Here is a 22,672-nt window from a genome sequence, read left to right as displayed (position 1 = left end):
TAAAATGACAATGCCAGCAAGCTAATTAATGCAGGCAGGTTGAACTTCTCACCTCGGGAACACCAGCTAGCTTGTAGAGGTCGAACATAAATGATCCAAGTCCGGTGGGCCGGATGTTGAAGGCCTGCGTCAGCTGATGCCAGGAATTGGTGAATGAATGATAGGATACGCTAGGAGTTGTTCCAATAAGAGTTCTAGGAGTAAAACAAAGCAGCCTAGGGCACCCAATGTTCCAGAGCTCCTGAGCCTCTATCCTGTCTGGAAAGCAACGGTTACTGCAATTTCTCCGATTGATTTCAAGGGGAAACTAGGGAACCATTATTATTGTTGTAGCAACCAATTTCAGGAGCCTAGATTCCTTCTTGATGTCTTAATAAAATTCTTCAATTGTTCTCCAAGAATTTAATTTCCAAGTACTATTAGTCATTTATAATTTACAAGTTTTTGTGAAACTCGATCGACAGGTCACAATGGTACATAGGGTGAATACATCACTGCTGATCGAGAGCATCCATTCTATGAGGCCAACATGCTACAATGGAGCTGCTCAGTTGTTGAGCAGCCATACCAACTACTTCACGAGACTCAAGAGTTGCCGTGTATTCAGTCCACTCTGGCTCTAACTATCCAGAAAATGGGAGGATTTTATCACCCCCGCATATTTCATGATCTTCATGAGCCCAGTATGTGGACGGAAATGATATTGCCCAAAAATACAATGCCTTGACCAGTAAATGCACCGAAAATACGTGCTCTGGATTGGTGGCTGTTCACATTGCTGGCAGCTAGAAACTTCCAATCTCACGAGAACGTGGAATGCGTCGAAAACATACATCTTCTCCCAAAAAAAATCGACGTTCGCTTTTGGTTGGGCGACATGACATGGACAAATAAATATATTTATAAAATTTATAATATTTTTTTGAATATACCAAAAAGTATACTAAATTTTGTTTATGATAAGAAATATATTTTAATATATATAATTCATTTAAAAATATTTATTAGCTCTCCATCGAAATACCCCATATTGATAGCCTTCATGGACCTAAATAGACTAAAAAAATAGACTGGATAATAAAAAAATTATTACTTAAATTATTTATTTAAAACTATTGTTGGAAATTTGGTAATAGTCCTATATTAACCAGACATTGTAATTTTCTAATACAATTTTTTCAGAATAATTTTTTCACCAACTAAACATAGTAAAATTTTGTTTTTCCCACAATCATTTACCTAAATTATTCTCAGATAATCTAACATACCTCAACCAAACGAACCCCGACAGTCCGTGGAACTACTTTTATTGGAAAACGAAGACATAGTTACCCAAAAAAATTGAAGACATGATTAAACATTCTCATCCCTTCCATTATTATTAATAATTTGACTGCCCAATGGACACAGTTATTCCGACCGTTTTCCAACACAAAGGGTACTGGTCCCACCAAGACAACTCTCTCAACAGAATCCTCTAACGTTACAACAAATGACTTTCTAAATGAAACGGATAGCAGCCTTTAAGTGGAACAAAATTAAGATCCTGCGTCTACTTGTCTGCTGTTTGAAGGTCTTTCCTTGCAGGATTATAGACGCTATACTCACCGAAATCCCGCCGTCCACTGTCAAAAGAGATCAGAGCATCAACAAATCAGAATTTGTAATGTGGTTAAGCACAAAATTCAGTTATATGATAAAATATTAATTTGGTTACAAATATCTGCATCATAAAAGAAATGTAATTCTAATTGCATCATCATAAGATCTTTTGCATCATTTTGTATTGCTAATATTTGTAACAGCCACTACTAATGATATTTCCTTCACCTTATTTCCTCAAGGATAGAGGCTAAAGTGAATGAACTTTGCCCTGGGTATCACAAAATATGACATACTTGGGTGGTTTTACAGGCTGCCATTGTACCAGATCATCAAAACCCAGCCTCCTGTTACGGATAGCGCAAAAATGCTTCATCAACTTCGAGCAACTAATCACAACCTCAACAAAAAGTCTGCATCAACACACCATAATGGATTTTATTTCCTATTTTTTACTTATTCAGCATTTTCTTTTTCTTTTTTTTTTTGTCAGCATGTACTGGCACATTAACGCAACCTCAAATCCTGGCCAAGTGACCCCTTGAATTACACATAGAAATACCCTCCAGGAAACATGTAAAACATATACTCTAAAGCTCACTGTCCCAGAAGCCCACTATACGGCCAAACCAAGTCTTATGAAGTGTGTTTGGTGAGATAAACCCTAGAGTTACCTAGCCAATATGCACGTAAATTGTGAACTATACAAACGAAAAATCAAACCAATCTACTTGCACTTTCTAAAGCAGAAAATTTTTGCAGTTCATGTGTCCACATAAAAATAATGGAAGGAAGACTGACCACTAATTGATGCAAAAGCCTAAGCTAAGCTTTTCACAAGCCTGTGCTGCGTTTTTCTAAATAAAGAAAAGGTCTTAAAATGAGACATAAATATGTATTGGATCTGATTAACAGGCATTTTTATTTAGTGCTCATAATACTAGGCATTTCTTTTTCCATTAAACCCACTTATGTTTTTGTAACCTTGCAACTGTAAGTTGTTTACTTCATAGATAGTGACAACTAAGTGATCTAGCTCCCGGATAGCAGCCCACTTTTCCAAAATGAAGTCACTAGGCATTTAGGCTTTTGGAAGCTGTACTTTCTGTTCAGAATGTGTATGCATTATAATTTCCACTTGGTAGATGAGGTGATGCCACCAAGTGCATTGTGTCTACAGTAGATTTGCCAAACTGGTACTAGAGGTCATACCGACCAGCCATCGTATAATATTCATACATACAGTACCGACCTAAGGTGTAATGAAACAAGGGGAAGAGAAAGAGAGGGGGAAAAGGAAGGAGAGTGAGGGAGAGAGAGAGAAAGCATAAGGGAGAGGGAGGGACATGCATACCTGCCTCCGACACCATCAACTTCAACAGCAACAACAAAACCCTACCTAACCGGCCTAGCCATGAGGTCATTGTCGCGGAACCCTAACCATCGAGTCGACATTGACATCATTGATATCATCACAGGAGAGGAGTTGCAGAGGATCGGGAGAGGGGAGAAGGAAAAGGAAGATCGGGAGGGAGAGAGGAGGGAGGAGAGGATGATAGAAAGAGGGAGGGGAGAGGTGAGGAGAATCAGGAGAGGGGAGTGGATAGGGAGAGAGGAGAAGATTTTTATAAAAGACCTCTTCAAACCAGATCGACTTGCTGGACCATCTCGGTGACTAGCCGGTCTGGTTTTGCACACCCAAACTACCTAGTTTGGGGCGACTAGGCAGTCCTTGGTCTCCATACAAGTTTTTATAAAGGCGAAAATTTATCTGATTCTAACTTACAATCTGATTTATATGACTTATGTCCAATTTCAGCACTAGAATTGGATAACTTCTAATAACTGACCTGATTAAAATAATCAATAGCACAATTTTAGAAATACTGATAACTATAAGGTACCACCACTAACCCCCACCCCTCTCCTCTCACAGGCCTAAGGTAACTACAGAGTGGATCAAAGAAAAACAAAGAGGACAAGTAAATGCATTAAATATCTTGGTGATCTACTATGGAAAAATAATAAACAAGATCAAAGATGGGCTTACCTGTGCATTATGTCCCAACCAGAAGGTAGGAAACGAGGATGAATAGCATCAACAAACACTTGCCTCCATCTTTGGCAAAATTGGAGGATGCCATCCTCCCCATACTTGTTTAGCAAATGCTCCACAACTTGCTTCCCATGAGGTCCATGCCCCAACAATGATAGCTTCTTTGCACTTTTTGAGGAGGTAACTTGATAAGATGTGGATGGGATAACAGCTTCACAAGTCTCCTTCTGTAGAGCTCCATGCCCATTCCCATTACTTGAAACACATACATTTCCTAGCTCCAATTCTTCTGTTTTGTTAGGACACTGTATGTTGCCACTAGGAAAATCATCTCTATTGAGCAACAAAACTGCATGCATATCACTAGCAGATGTATTTGTTTGTCTACCATCAGTATCCTTCACATCATCTTTTAATGATTCCTGAGATATATGAATGCTATTGTTCCTCTTAATATTATTCTCAATCGTTTTATCATTGCTAGATGTGCTACTTTTACAGATAATGCTCTGTGCATGATGTCTCAAGGATAATCCTTTTTTCTTCTCAAGCCGTCTTCTCTCATGAGGACTCATGCCAACAAGTAATGCCATTTCCAGGTCTTCTCGAGATATTTCTCTTCCCCCAAAATATGCTTTTACGACCTGCAAAGGAAGGAAATAAATAACAATAGATGTAGGAAGCTTTTTTTTTGAATATGATAATTTCCAGTACAAGCAGAAAAGCAGTTCATATAATAGGAAAAGGTAAAGAGAATAGAGTTCCCTGCTAGAACTCCTGAACATCCTCAACTGATAGTTCACAGATACAAGATTCCAACACCTAAGAATATGGTGGTATTCTTCCATGCCTGCATGATGGGCAAATGTGAATTTAAAAGGAATACAACATTCAAACGTCAAGTCAAGGTCCATCAACAAAGAGAGAGCCGTACGATGCAAGTAAGTTGCAGCACTGGATTCTTAGTATCATCACCAACCCATTTTGCAGGCAAGTGGAACAGACCACTCCTAAACCAAGGTATGGTGATTCTGCTTAACAAGAAAATAGTTCAGCTAGACAAAAGGTGGAAGTAGCAAATTGGACAGAGAAAGTGGTTTCTGAACCCATAAGACAAGCATTTAACTTCCATCAGTCGGCCAATCATATTCCACATTCTCAACAAAGTAATGTGTTTATCTAAAGTGATGAGAACATAAAAAACTTCTAGAAGTACTCATAGATGCAAGTAATAGCCCACAGCAGGTTTTAGAGGTGAATTATGGAACCTTGTTGTATTGAAAGCAAACATTTATATAAAAACAGACAACAATACTTGAGCGAAGGTAAAACAAAAACTTTTTACTTGTGATAACAGTAAAATCATATGGCTGTTTGATACTTGTACTAACAAAGACATGAAGGGAAAAACAATAAACAAATAAAGAAAGAAAATCTAACATTTTGAAGATAATTTAAATGAATTAAGAGAGGAGGGTCTCATTGCAACATCTAATTCTGATCATGTAGAAGTTTCCAGTGATAAGCATCAAGGATTCACAGATCATACTTAAAAACTTCTGACAATGCATTAAACCAGTAAAGTGATATCTAAAATAATAAATCCATCACGTTGACATTCTTCACCAACATAATTATTGCTATTAGATAGAAAATGCTTTTGTATATTCTTGGCAAAAGAGGTCATTATGCAAGGTAAGCCTCATCATAAAGTCAACAAAAGGTATGAAATAAACAGCAATATTCAATTATTCATTATCCAAATATTCTAAGCTGCAAATGGTGCAAATTGAAAATGGCAACTATGCTTTAAAGTTGCATTTCCTGACCTGCATCAGCTCTTCATGCCTTCTTGCCGGCATGCTGGATCCATGGCGTAGAAGAGCCATTGCTGCAGTTCGCAACTGCAATGGGGACACACCTGTTTCCTCAATTCCACCCACAGATTTTGATGTCACAGTTGCTACCGTGCTCTCTCCTGAGTCAACTATCATTCGCACAAAAAGGGGGATTCCGAATTCTTCTGCTATCTGCTTCTTAAACTTTTCAGCAGCAGAATGAGCTATTTCATGACAGTCCACGCAAAGTAGAACAATATCATGAGAACGGTGGCTTTTCAAATGCTCTGGAAAGTGCATTCTGTAGCATGATGGTATTATTCTGTAACGTAAGTAGTGATTCTTTTCCCCACATCCAACACATATATTTTTCTTACTCTGAATATAAAAGTCATTATCTTCATCTTCTGGACGGCCTTTTGGTTCAAAAAGAAGCATAATTGCTGGAGGATCATCTTCAACAATCTTTGCCAAATCTCGTTTAAGGTACCTGCAGTATAATAACAACATAAATGTCACACATGATGGCATTACATACTGCTAAATATGAATAATTCAAGGGCCACTAACCACTCCAACTTTCTGCGATCACAATAACAAAGCAATCTCCCATCGCTAGCATAGATCCTGCAGTTGTGATACACTGGGGATTTGCATGAGAATTTTTGAACAAAAAGTTCACGTGAGGCCTTTTTGCCAACCATTGAGGTAAACTTTTCTCCTGCATGCTTCATGAATAATTCATTGGTTTGTTTCAAACAGAACTCAGATAATAAAGCATAGTTATAAACTGACAGTGGACAACATCCTGTAGGACCCAGGTGCTTTTGCAGAAATCTTCTAAAAACATCATCTATGTTGGCGCTCACTTCTTGAAGGAGAAAGCAAAGTTCCTCTATGTGGGTACTGACAACAGGTGACGGTGATGGCAAGATAGAATAGATATTTGAAGAACCATTATTTAAATCAGCTTGCTGAATGACATCATATACTTCAGTTGGTTCCTTTGGAATTCTCATGGCAAGAGAAACAATAGCTTGATCTGATAAGACATATCTTAAGCTTTCATCATGAATTCGAGCCTGATTTACAGTCAAGGAATTAGAGTAAAAATACAGCTCACCACTTCACTGACACATGCAAATGCATAGAAATTTTAAGAAAATAATGTCCAGCAGTTCTGAAAATGTGGAATGAAGAGTAGCCTAGTAATCAGCTTGTTAAGATTTTTGCAGCAAAAGAGAGCAATATAGTGAGGGGGAGCTGATATGGCAAATGTTGTAGAATCAAAGACAACAGAAAAGGTGTGTGATTACATAATTTTTAAAATTTACTGTAAAACCCATAAACAGATCTTCAAAAGGCACTTGGCATCTGTACACTCTCTCTCATGCGTATGTTTTGAGGTTAAGAATTATATATATACTTTGCCGGCATAGATGGCATCACCATATGGGCATTAAACCCTATTATTAGTTGGGCTTCATAAGTATAAGAAAGAAGGCAGGAGAGACATGACTTAGACATACCAAGTCACTCTAATCCGGATTTTGTAATAAAATCAGTATTTAAATAACAACTGAATAAGAGAGATGAAGCAGCACATGCATATATAGAAAAGCTAGCTATGGAGCATCCTATCAGGAAAAATACTAAGTCACAGAACAGGGTGCCTTTGTGTAACACACTACCACATTGGTGAGATCGAAGGGATGAAGCACTCATCCATCAGATAACATCCTACATGCAACTCACCAACATGCCATGCTTTGGAGAAACACGTGTTGATATTAGTTGAGCACTAATTATATAGGTCAGCAACTTTCTTACAGAGATACTGGATCATATAAGTAGATCACACAGTTGAACTATTACTTTGTAAGAGTTGTGGTTTTGTTTGAGAATAAAATACTCGTGCATGCTCTTTACTGCTTTTTTTATAGCAATTAATACATATTAGCCACCACATAAATCAGCATCTGATGGGCTAAAAAATGTTCTATGGAACTTGAGAATTCGCGAAAATTGAATGTTCATAAAATAATCATTTAACAACAAAGGTGGTAATGTGATGCGCTTACATAATTCTAAGATTTCTTAGGTCAGACCAAAAACAATTATCCATAAGTTTGAGCATACAGGAAGATACTAACCAATTCTTTTATCATATTCTTTTTATTGTCACGTGGTAAGCATATACATAGTATGAATAAGTTTGAGCCAAAATAATTGTTTATGCAACTTATACACCCATTTACACTCCAAAATAGAGAAGTTCGTTTCATTTCTTTTTGAATAAGTGCAACATGTTTCAAAGAATCACTACTAGTATCATTTTTTTCGAAGTGAAGAGCCAGCCGACCCTGATAAGAGGCACAACATTCCTCGTATTAGTGATATGATAAAGAAATTAAATTATCATTACTGTGATTAAGTATTGGCCAGTAGGATAACGAAGTCCAGAAAACACCTTGTCGAGATCCCAGGAAATGTCATTTCTTGTATCAAGCTGCCTTAGGTTGCACCATGTGGTGTCTTGTTGTTGTGCCCAGCCACATGCCTGGGCTCATAATAATAAAATTGGGTCAGTTTTGCACTGGTCCATGCCAATGCATGCTGACCAGCTAAACTAATACACACTAAAGGATACATATATATAGATACCATACCCATGTTTTTCTGGCAATCTAAGTTCCATAATGCACATACAGGATGGCACAACACTTCAATTCTGCATACCAGAAGTTTGTCACCATCCTCTAAATTTTTACAGTTCTTCGTAACATGTTCACTACAAGAATCTATGACTTATTCCAAGTTAGAGATCAAATATTAATAGACATATCGTGAGCAAAAGAAATCATGAAGGATAACAGGAATTGGAGATTATCTGGAGTACAAAATGTTCGTAATTGTTTACATGCAAAGTAGATATAAGAATTTTGTTTCACAAATATGAATCCAGCAAAGCATCTGCAGATTGCAAGTCATCTCCGTTGGTATGGACCAGAAGACGCTCAAACCAGACTAGCATGCAGCTAAAGCTGGTAGACAACATACTAGGGTGCACCAATGGTGTAGCGGTGCTCCACAAACAATTTAAGAAGCTGTAGTACATCCTTTAGAGCATTATTATATTACAGGTGAGGGCAAGACTTTGGATGTATATCACTAACTCCGAAATCAAGTAAGTATCATTGCAATCAATTCTCTCCAATTTTTCAAAATGGCAACTTCTTAGCATTCACACTTCTTTTGAGGAAGAAAGTCAGTAGGCAACGATCAAACACACATTAAGGATAAGTCAACTAACCATTAAGTCCCTCCATGCGCACAGCTTCCAGATCAGATCCTGAAATCGAAAAAAATTAGAAGCAATATGAAATGGATCATCCAATTATAAAGTATGCAAAGTAGGGTCAATACAAAAGAAGAGCAAGGAATACCTTTATTTCACAACTTTTCCAGGAGGTAACTCCTTGAACACTCAGGTTACGTGATAATATAGATGCTGCAGCAGAAGCGCCAGGAGTAGATTCAATCTCTTTCGCATAAAGTTGCATGCACACCATGTTTGAACGATGGCTGGCCTCGAAGAAAAAATTGAATTTGTCATCGGGACAAGCTGAGGTATCTGATTAAATTGTAATTGTTGATTAAATAACTGCCAAAAGGTCTTTAAAAGTAGAACCACCATGGCAATGGTTGGGCTTGAGCATTAAATGAAAATTCAGGCAATTCTCTTGCAAACATCTGGAGATGGTAAATTGACTGCACAAATAGGAGCAACTATACAGTCTATGGAAGGAGCCTACAGTATGGAGATAGACTAAAATTTTGTGTTCAAGGAAGACCTTGACTGATCTGGATGGACATAGTGAGAAAGGAAATATAAAGAAGGGGGCACTTCCAGGAAAAGCAATTCTTAACAGGTGTAACCTAAGTAGCATGTGTTTCAATAAATTAATGCAAGGAATCCACTATATGTCCATCATTTACACCAACAAAAGAGCCTGCCATCTTATAAGCATGTACACATTGATTCCATCTCCAGGCATATCCGCAAAGGCTGCTGTTTTAGTATTGCAAAATTTAATAATATTGTCCTCCAAAACTTCCTTTACAGGATCACTTTGGTCCAGAACTGCATTAGGAAGATATTGTAAACACTAGATCTGTCTTGTACAACAAAAAGCTGTGGTGCAACAATTGCACACATTTGTAATCATCAGTCAGATTGCATATGTGGACCTGTTACATTCCCAGTAGATTTAATGAATAAAAAATTCCAAGTAACCTGGTCAATCCAATTCACATCAGTTGAGAGGAGAATGATTAGGTAACAATGTCAAGCTTCATCTACTCTTGGAAGCTACAAATGCACAAACAGTCATATTTTATACGTTACGGACAAAACAATAATCAAGATAAATTACATCATCAGATCCAACAAGAGAACTTTTGTATACTGCCCGCATATTTTGGCATTACACATAGAAACTCACAGAAATTTAGCATGGGATTGTTATTAAAGCCAATTTAAAATACAACATGTACTACAGTAAAAAAAGAGTTGGACTAATTCCATATCAATATATAGAGTGCTTAAAGGGCTCTATTAATCAAATTTAATGTTGAATTTTTTTATGATTTAACTTTCCATGCAACCTTTGGCCAATAAACCATGATATACAATAAATTCTCAATGATAGCCTTCCATGATGGATCAGTTAGGTTCAAGCCCATCTGCTTCAAAAGGTTTAGCAGATCATATGAGCCATGAGCCCAAACAATAGATATCATTGTTAAATAAAAAGAATAATCACATACCAGGGGATTTGCTTTGGAGCTCAGAGGCTAAACAGTCAGCAATATATAGTAGATAGTGAGCATCACTACGAGCATACTCGATCATTTCTACTGATAATGGACGTACTCTCCAATCTTCACGCTGTAATTCAGACATGGAATGAATAAGCCAATGACGTCTCCCAGCTAACAGATCATAACACCAAATTACATTTTAAGGAAATAAATATCACTCATCAGAAAATATTATTGAGGTATAATGAAGGTATCTTAAATTTTGCAGCATAAATGTGTTTAATGAGTGAAGAATGAATATAATCACAATGTTCTCAAGTTTAATATAACTTTTTACAAGTAAACTAAAATGAAAGGAGAAAAAAAGAGGGACAAGACAGCCATCCACCATGAGTTTTGGTCGAAAGTTTGGATAAAAGTACATAAATATCCCATGACAGATCATATATGATAAGATTTGTATACGGTACCACCAGGGTCAACCATTAGCAATTTTGATGGCCTTAGAAGCCTTTATGCCACTGCAAGCGGAACAAGGATGACCTACCAACAAATATATGATTAAGGAGACACCAAAGCCAAATCTTTAATCCAGCTTAGCATTAGATAGTGTCTTTCAGAAGAATGAATCCTCATACAATTTCAAAAGGCAAATCTAAAGTGGTTAAATTCAGTGACAATTCCATCAACATCATTCAATAAACCAAAAATTATGTTGGTGAATGCATCGAAGAAATGACAGGAGTGATGAGAATAGAAGCAGTGAAGTTGCAAAGACCGTATTAAACCATAAAACTTTCAGAAGAATTCACTTTTCTCGCAATTAGATTTTGGTAGGAAAGAGTGTCAAAGGCAAGTCTACATTCTACCAAGTACAAGCTTTGTTCCTTGAATGTAAAATCACTTGAAGCTGTATGTACCATTATGCCTTGAAGCGAAACAGAAAATGTGCTACACTAAACGAAAGAAGAAAAAGTATCTGCTTTATGCATCAAAAGAGAATTGATAAAAAATCATGCCTAAGTAGATGAAACATGTTGAATTTTCTTTTCTTTGGTTATTAACCCAACACATTGATAATGCTGAAAATTAACATTATAATACAAAATCTATATTCAGTTGACATCACAACATAAGCGCTGAACTAATGAACATTGCAAAATAATTTTTTGAAGCAACCAAAGGACCAACTTATGTGAGCTTTTTCCTTGTAAATATAGATTGGAACTTTCCTCGGTGCAAGATTTCCCCATATCTGATTTCTTCAAAATGATGAATTTAGGATCTTTTTTATCACCTAATGCAATATCACCTTTAAAGAATTTTATACATACATATATACATACATACATACATACATACATATATGCCCTCTTTAATATGGGTTTTTGAGTGCAACCAACCACAAAATAGTTGGGACAAGGTAATGGTTACGATGATTATGGTTATGCATATATATATATATATATATATATATCCTTGTAAACGAATTTGCAGGCATACCACTTTAAATTGCTTTTCATGTGGCTATGCTCCTAGCATCAATGGCCATCCAATGAAAGGGGTAACTCTGCAGTCTTGCTGGGTTAAAGAATAACCAAGCCTGCAAAATTACCACTACATCCTTCCTTGAAGGTAATTATGTAACTTAGAAGTGATTTTAAACAATTTTGGACCTTTTGCACCTGAATCCTTGGTTTTTGAAATCCACAAATGGCAGACCATGGAGCAAACTTGTACAAAGACAGGTATGCATGCAGATTGCAGGTATACATGCAAAAGGGCATATCTTGGAGGGTATATATGTACCCCCCACGGGGGGCAGGAGGTGGGGGTTGCACAGTTGGGGGACTTCACTTGACCTGTGGCAAATCTTGGAACATAATGTGGTGGTTTCGGTGTTGTATTATGGACGGATTCTTCTACCTGCTTGTCAGATCATACTTCAGTACATGGGTAGTTCTACGACTCTCCAGGGTTCCTCGAAAACAAAAATTCCGAAAGCCAATGCCTGTGATTATAGGTCAAATATGTATCTCCCATCGGCCACCTGTTGTGTAATTGCATTTTGTATTCCTATCCTGATAAATATCAGGTAGAACCACTCATGTACTTCTCCAGCTCTCCAGATTCCTCCTAACCAAAAATTCTGAAAGCAATGCCTGTGATTATAAGTCAATGTGCATCTCCCATTGACCATCTGTTATGTAATTACATTCTTGTCTTTCTATCCTGATAAATATTAGGTAGAAGTTTGTATTATTTCTTACTCTTTCTCTTGTTCCTGGACAAAACAATTATGAATATCTAGATTGAATTTTAGAATATACACCACAGTGTCTTCATCAAGCAATCTCCCATTGTACATAGCATTGAAAATCTTCCTACAAATTAGCCAAAGTTAACCATGTCATAAAAATCATCCAGGTCAATTATATTATTAAGACTTTCAAATATTATTTCCTCTAAAAAGGACTAAGGACAGTAATTTGCACCTCTTAGTGAGCAATTAAATTATATTTGAGTTGTCAGGAAGAGTTTGTCAAAGAGGAACCTCAAATAAAAAAAATAAAAAAAGAAGAAGAGAAGAACAAGAAGAAGAAGGAATAGATTAAGAGCCCCTTATCATGGGAAAATGTAAATACACAGGAAAAAATGCTCACTAAGAGAAGGTCACATTTTATATTTTCAAGACGAAATTATGGACTAACTTTTCAATTCCATTCTCTGGCTGGCGCACACATGCAAGATTTTACAAGTCTCTACAAAAGCTGGTGAAGAGAACATATCATTCAACCTAGTCAGCATCCATCAAGCAAATATTCACCATGATTGTCCAGTTTGAGTTGTCTAACATGTGAAAAACAGTTAACTTGCATAATACGGCGATGTTGAACAGATAGCTTGCTTATCCCATCTATCAGTTAAATGCGACGAATAAACTAATAAATACTACATAAAAGAAAAGGTTCCTTAATATAAAAAAAAATAGCTTAACCACAAAGAAACCAGAAGTGCCCCCAAGCTAATAACACTCGGAGAATGCAAACAGGAACTCTGCAGTGTTTTGTCAGTTGACACTCCACAATATGTCTCAAGTAAATATGCTAATGACTTGTGGGGTTTTGACAGGATCTCACATGCCTGCAATAGAAAACAATAAATAAAAGATTATCATTATAACTCCATAGGATAATATAGTTCTCATTGCCTGCCCAAATATGAAAAGATGGAAACTTTAGCATTCCAGGCAAAAGGACATCCAAGATTAAAGCTTTCTACAAAGAGAGAGATCTACAATTCAAGATTTGGAGAACATTTTTTCATCATCACCTAAGTTTTCCAGGAAGTCAAAGCACAGCAAAAGCAACACAAATCACTTCAAAATGAATAACTAATGTAATTCTCAGCGAGGCATCATGGCAGATTTATAGAGCACTCACACAGGACAACCTTGACATGCGTATTTAGGCATGCCAAAGTGCAGAACTAACAGAATTAATGTTAACAAACACTTTATAGAAATCCAGTCCAAGTAGCATTAACTGAAGGAAAAAAGCAAAGAAAAGCAAGAAGATCCAAACTAAAAGACAAATGTGAAAAGGCAAAGATAAAAGGCAGGCTACGAACATTAAAAGCTCCAGGTCAATTGAATTAGAAGGGCATTTAGAAATCATAACAAGTTGAGACATTGCTTGGTCTGTCCACAATCAGACATTCCAGATTGTCATTCTCATCAACTCTGAAATTCCATCTCTTCAAGCACTACCATTGTGGGTGATAGTACATGTAATATGTAACTGACATGGGGATCCTAGAGAAATCTCGCCAATTAGCACCAGCAAACTGGCTAATCCAATTCAAGGCTCACTGTTAAAAAAACTTGAACATGCGATTTTCTACTGAGCCAATTAATAAAATCCTACAACCATGAAAAGGAGAGCAATTCTCAAGTAGAGAATGGTCACTCTTATCTAAGAGTGCAGATTTTTTTCCCTAAAAAGGGAGAGAGAGGGAGAGAGGGAGACTCACCCACACTATAATTACATAGGAGCTAATTTTTGGGGATGCACCGTCCAAGAATCAAACCTAGAATCTTTGATTGCTGGGCAGAAGGGCCCACCATTCATGACAAGGACCGCCAAACCATTCTGAACCATATGGTTTGAGGCATATCAAACCAGACCTATTGGTTGCCGAGACGGTTTGACCTATCAATCCAGTTCCTAAACCTTTTTTTTTTTTTTTACAAAAACCCCTCCCGTCTCCCGATCCTCTACCAATCTCTCGATTTTCCTCTCCTCTCTCCCCTCTCCCTCGATGCTCTGCACAGCATTGACAATGATGACACGAGAAGATGACGACGATGCAAGAATGCGAAGGCGACAATGTGAGAATGAGAAGACAATGATGCAACAAGGGTTAGTGTCACTCCTTTCCTCTCTTTCTCCCTCTCCCTCCCTTAGTTCCGATAAGTCTCAGCTCAGTACAGTAATGTATCGATAGCTTACCAAATTGGTCGCCCATCGGAACACCCTCAATACTGGTTTGGCGAACATTGGTTCATGATTTATTTTCAAGTTGTAATCCATGCAAAGCAATAACTTTTTTTAATATATGTATGAAAAGATCATGAAATTCTTTCATGGTTCAAGCACCACTATGATTCTTGTTAATTGTATTACATGGATAAATTTTCAAGAAATATAAGAATAAATTCCATTTTGACAAGCACAAATATCTATGATGAAAGGATAAATAGTTGAACTATCGCAATACATGATGATGCTTATCACAAACCAAAACGGAGATGGTCGAGGGTTCTTATATAATCACTAAACTAAGGGAATTCCAAGTACCTTAGAATGAGGATAAAATACATGCCCCCAAAAGAAACCAACCAAATAAGTGAGGGTTCATAAAGGATGCAGCCTAAAATATAAAAGTGAAATACCTATAGCTAAACCTAGAAAACAAAAGCAGCTAAAAACAGAAGTGACTTGTAGAATAACTGACACACAAGGGCAAGAGAGAGGAAAGGGTGCAGCAAGTCATTGGGCGGTTATACAATGTTGGGACGAAGTAGCTATTGAACAGCATACAAAAATGTTAACTTCCTTTGGAGGTTTTGAACCATTAACAACATTTCAACCATGAGGTCCTATTTCACGCCAAAAGTTGTTGCTTCTGTCCTTAGATCTCAAGAATAAAGTGCTATTAATGAAACAGATTCTTCAAGATAGATTCTTAACAGTAAACAATTGAAACCATGGTTAGCCATACCGCTAGGAACCGCTTGATTCAGGCATACCAAACCAAACCCATAGGGAACCGGGACAGTTCACCCTATTGGATCGGAACAGAGGCCGACCGTTCGATTGAACCCGCCTCTCTATTTGAGAGACCCAGTTTGATTAACCACCACCACCCGGCTCAATAAAAAGCCCCCACTTTCCCATTGGCTCGCAATCATTCGAGAACTCCACCCTACACCACCACCACCACCCCTCCCCATGCCCACGTGCGCTCGAAGCACCTCCTTCCCTTGCTCATCAACACTGCTCCCCCCACGGCATCACTGGTAAGTGCCTCCCCTCTCCCTCCTTCCCTCCTCTCTCGCTCTCTCTCTCTCTCTCTCTCTCTGCTAGGGTTAGGGCTAGGGTTTCCCTTGGCCCTCCCCCTTCCTCCCTCTCTCCTTCCCTCTCCGTCTCCCTCCCTCTCTCTCACTATCTACGCTAGGGTTAAGGTTAGGGTTTAACCCTCAACCCTCCTCCCTCCCTCCCTTCCTCTCCCTATCTTGCACTTTCCTTTTCCCCCTCTCCCTCTCTCTCTACCTCTCTCTTTCTCTCTCCTTTCCCTCTTCTCCCCCTCTCTCTCCAAGTTTTTGGTACACCCAAAATGGCACAGTATAGATCCATACTGCATCGAACTGATTGCCGGCCGATATATCCTCCAGCACCACTTCGACAAACCTTAATATAAACTATATTCAATAGTGTACATCCTTGCAAATAAAATGATTTAAAACTTATACCGGAAGTGGATGTGTTTAACAAGATAGAAATTATAATATGTTTAAGCCACTATACATAATTAACTTGCAGAAACCCGACTTGTAAAAAGCCCTAAATTTCATGATTGAAATGAACATATCTTACAAAAAGTAGGTACTTAAAGCAAATTCAACCATGGAAGAGGTACATAAAGCATCTTAAACAATCATGCTTCAGACAAAATGTAAGACCCTTATGATGATTTATATGTACATCATTTCCAATATTTGACCTAACTGCTAATCACAATATTGAATTAATCAAATGACATTCTAGTGTAGGTCATCAGAAGAAAAAAAAGCATTGCTGTAACATGGTTACTTACTTTTGCAGTATCAAACATGTTGACAACATATATATGGAAGTCTCTCTGGAGCCAAAGAACATCATTATCAGCTCCATGAAAGACCTGAAACATATGATAAGAAACATAAGCATTGAAGCATTGATATCAAGATTACAACATATATATGGAAGTTCCTCTGGAGCCAAGGATAGTATCACCAGCTCCATGAAAGACCCGAAACATATGATAAGAAACATAAGAATTGAAGCATGGATATCATCATATCCAAGTTTGACTTTTCTACAGCCCATGTCGGAACTATAGAAAAGACTAGAAGTAAATATTGAAGCATAGAAAAACATATAATGTACATATTATTATAAGGGTACTATGCCTAGCCATATGTTATGATTTTTCATATGCAAACTATTTGAAAGAGGCTATAATTATCCAGTTTGGTAAAAAGTCAAACTGTCACTAGTTAATGCTCGTCAGAGATGGGTAGGCAACAGGAAAATTAGCATATTACTACTGCATCAAATATATTTTCCTGATATGGGGCTTGAATATGATTTTTTTCCAAATCCACGAACTCTATTCACAAGAGTTACAATCAACATTTTCATTAGACATTAGGGAAAACTAGGGCACCAAGAATGTCGCCAGGAAGCACCAGCTGGCTGCTCACAGTTTTAGGTGCCCTAAGGCTCTTGCTTCCATCATGATGAAATCAAGATAGAAAATCATGTTACTTTATTATCAAGGAACCTTTTACATATTATTGTTAATTAAGAAAAACAGACCATGTTGAAATATCCATCACACCCATCTACCTGCAAACATAATAGGAATTAAGCTAAACCTCAAGGCAAACAGCATAAATCTTAATTAGATAAGAAATTTGCTAAATACAGAAAAGCTCCAAGTGTGCTTGCTCAATCTAAAAGCAATCGTATCAAAGTTAGACCTCAGAGCCAAGAGTTTTAGAAACTCATACATGGACAGATAGAAGTTATGTAAAAAGTTATTCTCGGAAAGGTGTTGTAATTTATTTTGAGAAATATTTCTTAGATGGAACAATAAGCCAAAATTTAATAAACTCATGCATAGGGTAGTCTGCTATAAATCTCATGCCTGTTTCTCTGAATGTCTGCCTATTCCTTACATTGTTGTCGGACAGAAAATGTCATAAAGACTACCTTGCAAATTGAAGGATCAGCAAAAACAGGGCGTAGGATGTCCATCACATCATGCAGAGCAATTGTATCAATCAGGAAATCTTCTCTCTCTGTAGAGATCTGGTATGACCAATAAAATATATTAGCAGAACTTATAAAAGAAGAAACATTTATAAAGTTTATATTCAAATGTAGCTCAACATTACCTGCATTAGAGCAGTAAACCCAATGAATGATCGAAGACTATGTTGTTCTGTATCAACAGCAAAGACTTGTTCCTTACTTAGTAGCTTGGCAAGGTAGTCTAATTGGTGTTCTGTGTCTATCCAGACATAAGAAGCACTCATATCTGAATATTCATGAACGGTAACGAAATTTAATAGAGCAGGAGGGTTCTCCAATAATGAAGTGATCTCTTCTTCAAACGGATGCATCTTCAAAGAGACTTCTGACACGGACGTGAAGAAGTCAAGCATTGACAATTGTTTAAACACAACTAGAAGTTATGCTACATATATGTAAACAGAAAACTGATATTATTGCAATGGTTAGACATTTAGCATATTTTATCCCATCTATTTGGAAAGCTCGATGAATTTTGCTAAGCAGTTCGTCCCATATACAGCCATAGTAGTAAACCCCAGTTAGAAAGGCAGAATATTATGTACTTATTAACACTGTTCTTCTGCATATGTCATCAATTTCTTCAGCAACATGGCATCAAGCTATGTGGAGATAGGTAATTGACATTATTCAAGCTCAGAAAAGAATCCTGTACAAACACTCGGACGGTCATTCCTCAAATTAAATAATTTGAATGTATGAGGGACATACTGGGGATGTCGGAAAGAGGAATGTGAAATTGCCACATGCATATTAGATTTAAAACACAACAGTGTTAACCTAGAACATACTGCGGCCCCACCTAAGATGTCAGATGGGCCTCAAACAAAGCTAAAGTTGTGCTATGCAGATGACTTTCATTTTTCATCTACTTGCATGTAGACCTAGCATTCCCAATGTGAATGCTAAGAGAGGAAGGTCATCATCGCTAAATCTAGTAGGCATCACGAGCCATAAGCATAGTCTCCTTGAAAGCCAAATTCTTCTAGTCTGCATTGGACCTGTTATAATCTTGCTCCTGCCCCAATTTCGTCATATTGCAATCCTTTTCCAACATAATATGAAGTAGATAAGCAACCTAAATTTCATTCAGATATTTTTTTACCCTAAGTTTCTATAGACTCACTTCCTTGTTCATGCAGCCTATTCCAAAATCATGCTCACTCCAAATTCAGGTAACCAAGATAATTACATTATGACCATGTAATGCAGATTATAGAGGTCATAGTCACTTTCAGATAATTTTTGAAAAAAAAAAAATTAGTAAGATAAGCTGAAAAACCAGAATTTTTGAAGGTTACTTATAGGTAACGCAACGCAAGACCTATCACAGAAAATTACCAAAGGAAGAACGAAATACCAAGTCGAGTCGTTAGGAAACATAAGAGTCTCCAGGTGTTCTCAGCAGCCCTTTCTGTCATCTTTTTCAAGTAATTATTGGAAGAGGTGCGAAAAAGTCTTAACCTTTGCAAGAGAAAAAGGAAATATCCGGAATTTTTAGAGAATTTTGAAGCTTGCTCAATGTTAGCATGAGCAATTTTATGCCAAAGGCCCAAAGCCACAGATTCTTGATATGAAATCTTCAAATGAGAAATCAGTGAAGATTGGACCTCTATAATAGATGAAAAAAGATTAAAACTTTTATGTGGACTTAAAGAATCTTCAAGAAGGTAAGTCTCATGGAAGAGAGGGCAAGAGTCGAGTTACCTTCCTCCGTTCCCTCTCGCTTGAAATGCCTGAAAGGCGCGTAGGAATTGTCGGCAAGAACGTGCCTGAATCGGTTCTGGGGCTTGTCCTCGAGCTCCGAGCAGCATCGCCGGCCGGCCACCCTCCGCCTCCACAGGCGCCGGCAGAGCGCCGCCACGACAAGGGAGGCCGCCGCGACGCACGCGACGGCGACGATCGCGTTGATCTTTCCTCGGGTCGCCATGGCCGTAGCTCTCAAAGGGTACTAAATCGTCGCAAGAACTGCGCTAGCACTTGCCATGTCGCCTGGAGTTCCTCAAAACGTGCGGAATAATTGATGCGGAACTAAATACTGCCCGCACGAGTTTAATCACAAACATCAGATTCAGCCCCTCATAAACACTATAATTAACTTGTGATCAGCCACAATAAATTTATACTTTTATAATAATCTAAAATCTTATCCAAAATAGCTGCTCGTGCTGCAGTGTTCCTAGTTTACATAGATTATGGGCCGAATTCGCTCTGATACTATTTGTAACAATACATAACCTCATCCAACATGGCTAGTATTATTTAGATTTCTTAGTCTTATATAAGTATTCAAGATCTATCCAACAAATAACCAATGTGAGATTAAACATATGCTCACATGGATCTTCACATAAAATAATAGTTTTAGCAAAGTAAAGCATTTCATAGGCCAGATTCATTCTGATATTATTTATAATAACTCGAGACCTTATCCAAAATAACAAGCTGAAAAATATTATTTGGATTCTTCGTTCCTATATAAATATGCAAGATCTATCCAATAAATAATCAATATGAGATATCCTTACGAGTGCTCGCTGTTAGCTCATCTTCTCCTAGCAACAGAGTTTAACTCCTCCCAGTAGCTGTTAGCTCATCTTCTCCAAGCTGACAGTTCAGCCTTTCAACGGTATGGACAACTTAGCGTTCTTCCCACGAGCTTCACAAACTATTTTGGACACGGAGAGGTTTTCCCACGAGCTTTTCGTTATCTTTGTTATAATCATTATAACTACAGTTTGTTATAGCTAAAGACTGTTATAACAATTACATGTAACTACCTCTCTCTCTCTCCCTCACTCTCCCTGAAACTCTGTGACTCTCTGAAACTCTATAAATAGTAGAATGAACAGTACATAGTTTGGTAAGTTGGCCAAACCAGTTATCCATTTCTTCGAGCTTTCTTTCATAGTATCAGAGCACTCAAGCTAACGCTTGATCCTTGGGATAACTTCCGAAATCCACATAAATGGCCACTTCCAAAACTACTTCTTCCTTCTCCTCAAGAGAGATTTCGGTACCATTTATCATACCCAATATTGCACAGCTCATATCTGTGAAACTGGATGGCTCCAATTATCTTGTTTAGAGATCTCAGTTTTTGCCGGTGCTTCGAAGCCATGATCTACTAGGAATTGTGGACGGTTCTTAAGCATGTCCGCCCATAGCTCTTGCTGATGGCTCACCAAATCCGGCTTTTGTTGTTTGGCATAAGAAGGATCATTGTTTGCTAAGTTGGTTCTTATCTTCCCTTTCGGAAAAGCTGATCTCTACTATCTATGGTTTAGACACTTCCAAACAGGTATGGAGTGCTCTTGCAGTATGTTTTTCTTCTCAATCTAGATCTCATCTTGCTCATATCCGGCGGCAACTTCAGTCCCTTTCTCAAACCAACAAAGGTTTTATGGAATACCTGGAATATGCCAAATCCTTGGCTGATCAACTTATTGCTACTGGTAAACCTGTGGATGACCAAGATCTTATGTTCTTGGTGGACTGCATCCATCATTTAATCCTTTTATAACCTCATTCAACTTTGCCTCTCGAGATAAGGAATTTCCTTTAGAAGATTTTCAAGCTGAGTTGCTTAGTTATGAATCCATGCTTGACATTCAGAATACCTCTCTTCATTCTGATAATGTTCAGTTTGCTCTATCAACTCTGAAACCAAAGGCTCCTATTTTCATAAGAAAGACAAAGCCCCAGTCCAACATATCTTGGTCACAATAGCAACCGAATGCTCAACAACGCATGACTGGGCTTCCAGCTAATAGATTACCGAAGAGTTCACCTCGACTAAATTCAAATTTGAATGCCGGAATTCCTATATGTCAGATCTATAATAAACCACGGCACACAGCTCTTAACTATTATCATAGATTTGATTACTCCTATCAAGGCCGTTTACCACCTTCTAACCTTGCTGCAATAGTTGTTGAAGCAAATGCAACCTATGATCATCAGGTTTGGTATGCATATAGTAGAGCTAATGCACACATCACATCTAAAGCAACCAACCTCATGCACTAAGAGCCGTTTCAAGGGGCTGACGCTGGTACTGTTGGAAATGGTTCGGGTTTGCCAATTACAAGCATTGGTTCTTCTTCTCTTTGTGTTGGAAATTCCATCTTTAATTTGTCCAAAGTCTTACATTGTCCTAATGCTTCTACTATCTTCTTTCAATCAATAGGTTTTGCCTAGATAATAACTGTTATTTTATACTTACTAGGACTGATTTTACTGTGAAGGAGAACAAGACAGAACGACTTCTGCTCCATGAAAAAGTTGAGAATGGTCTCTACCCAGTTGCTGATCAAAAGTGCTCTCAAAATAAGTTCAAATGCTTCACTGTCAATCTTGGTGTTAAAACATCACTTGATACTTAGAATTCAAGGTTAGGTCATCCATTAAAGAATATTTTAGACCAACTACCACGTCTTAATCTTCTTCATGTTACTAAGTCTTACAACTCAATTGAGAGTTTGTTCCCCCTATCAGCTTGGCAAAGGAAAATATCTTCCATTTAACGCCTCTACACGTCAGTCTACAGTTCCTTTAGCCCTTGTTCCTTCAGATGTTTGGACATCCCCAGTGCCATCAATCAGTGGTTGTAGGTTTTATGTTCTTTTTATTGATGATCTTTCTCATTTTTCATGGTTGTATCCACTTCGTCATAAGTCTGATGTATTTGTCATTTTTGTGAAATTTAAATC

General features: G+C 37.7%; 1 protein-coding gene across 1 annotated transcript; it reads right to left on the bottom strand.

Moving 5' to 3' along the window:
- Nucleotides 1–1,350: 1,350 nt before the first annotated feature.
- Nucleotides 1,351–19,979, bottom strand: LOC103720495 (Polynucleotidyl transferase, ribonuclease H fold protein with HRDC domain-containing protein). The gene is made up of 12 exons (XM_089925379.1): nt 19,668–19,979; nt 18,044–18,285; nt 17,859–17,957; nt 16,699–16,782; nt 13,354–13,464; nt 10,327–10,447; nt 8,943–9,130; nt 8,810–8,848; nt 6,067–6,578; nt 5,488–5,986; nt 3,653–4,302; nt 1,351–1,625 (listed from the first exon to the last, which is right to left on the bottom strand). The coding sequence occupies exons 1-12, from the start codon at nt 19,888–19,890 to the stop codon at nt 1,553–1,555; spliced, it is 2,841 nt and encodes a 946-aa protein (XP_089781505.1). The 5' UTR covers nt 19,891–19,979; the 3' UTR covers nt 1,351–1,552.
- Nucleotides 19,980–22,672: the final 2,693 nt, after the last annotated feature.

This window comes from Phoenix dactylifera, chromosome 9 (assembly GCF_051530095.1).
Source record: "Phoenix dactylifera cultivar Ajwa chromosome 9, Ajwa_hap1_PhDact_Kaust_v1.1, whole genome shotgun sequence".
NCBI lineage: Eukaryota > Viridiplantae > Streptophyta > Magnoliopsida > Arecales > Arecaceae > Phoenix > Phoenix dactylifera.
Note: the sequence above shows the minus strand (reverse complement) of the source record. Positions and strands in the feature narration are given on the sequence as shown.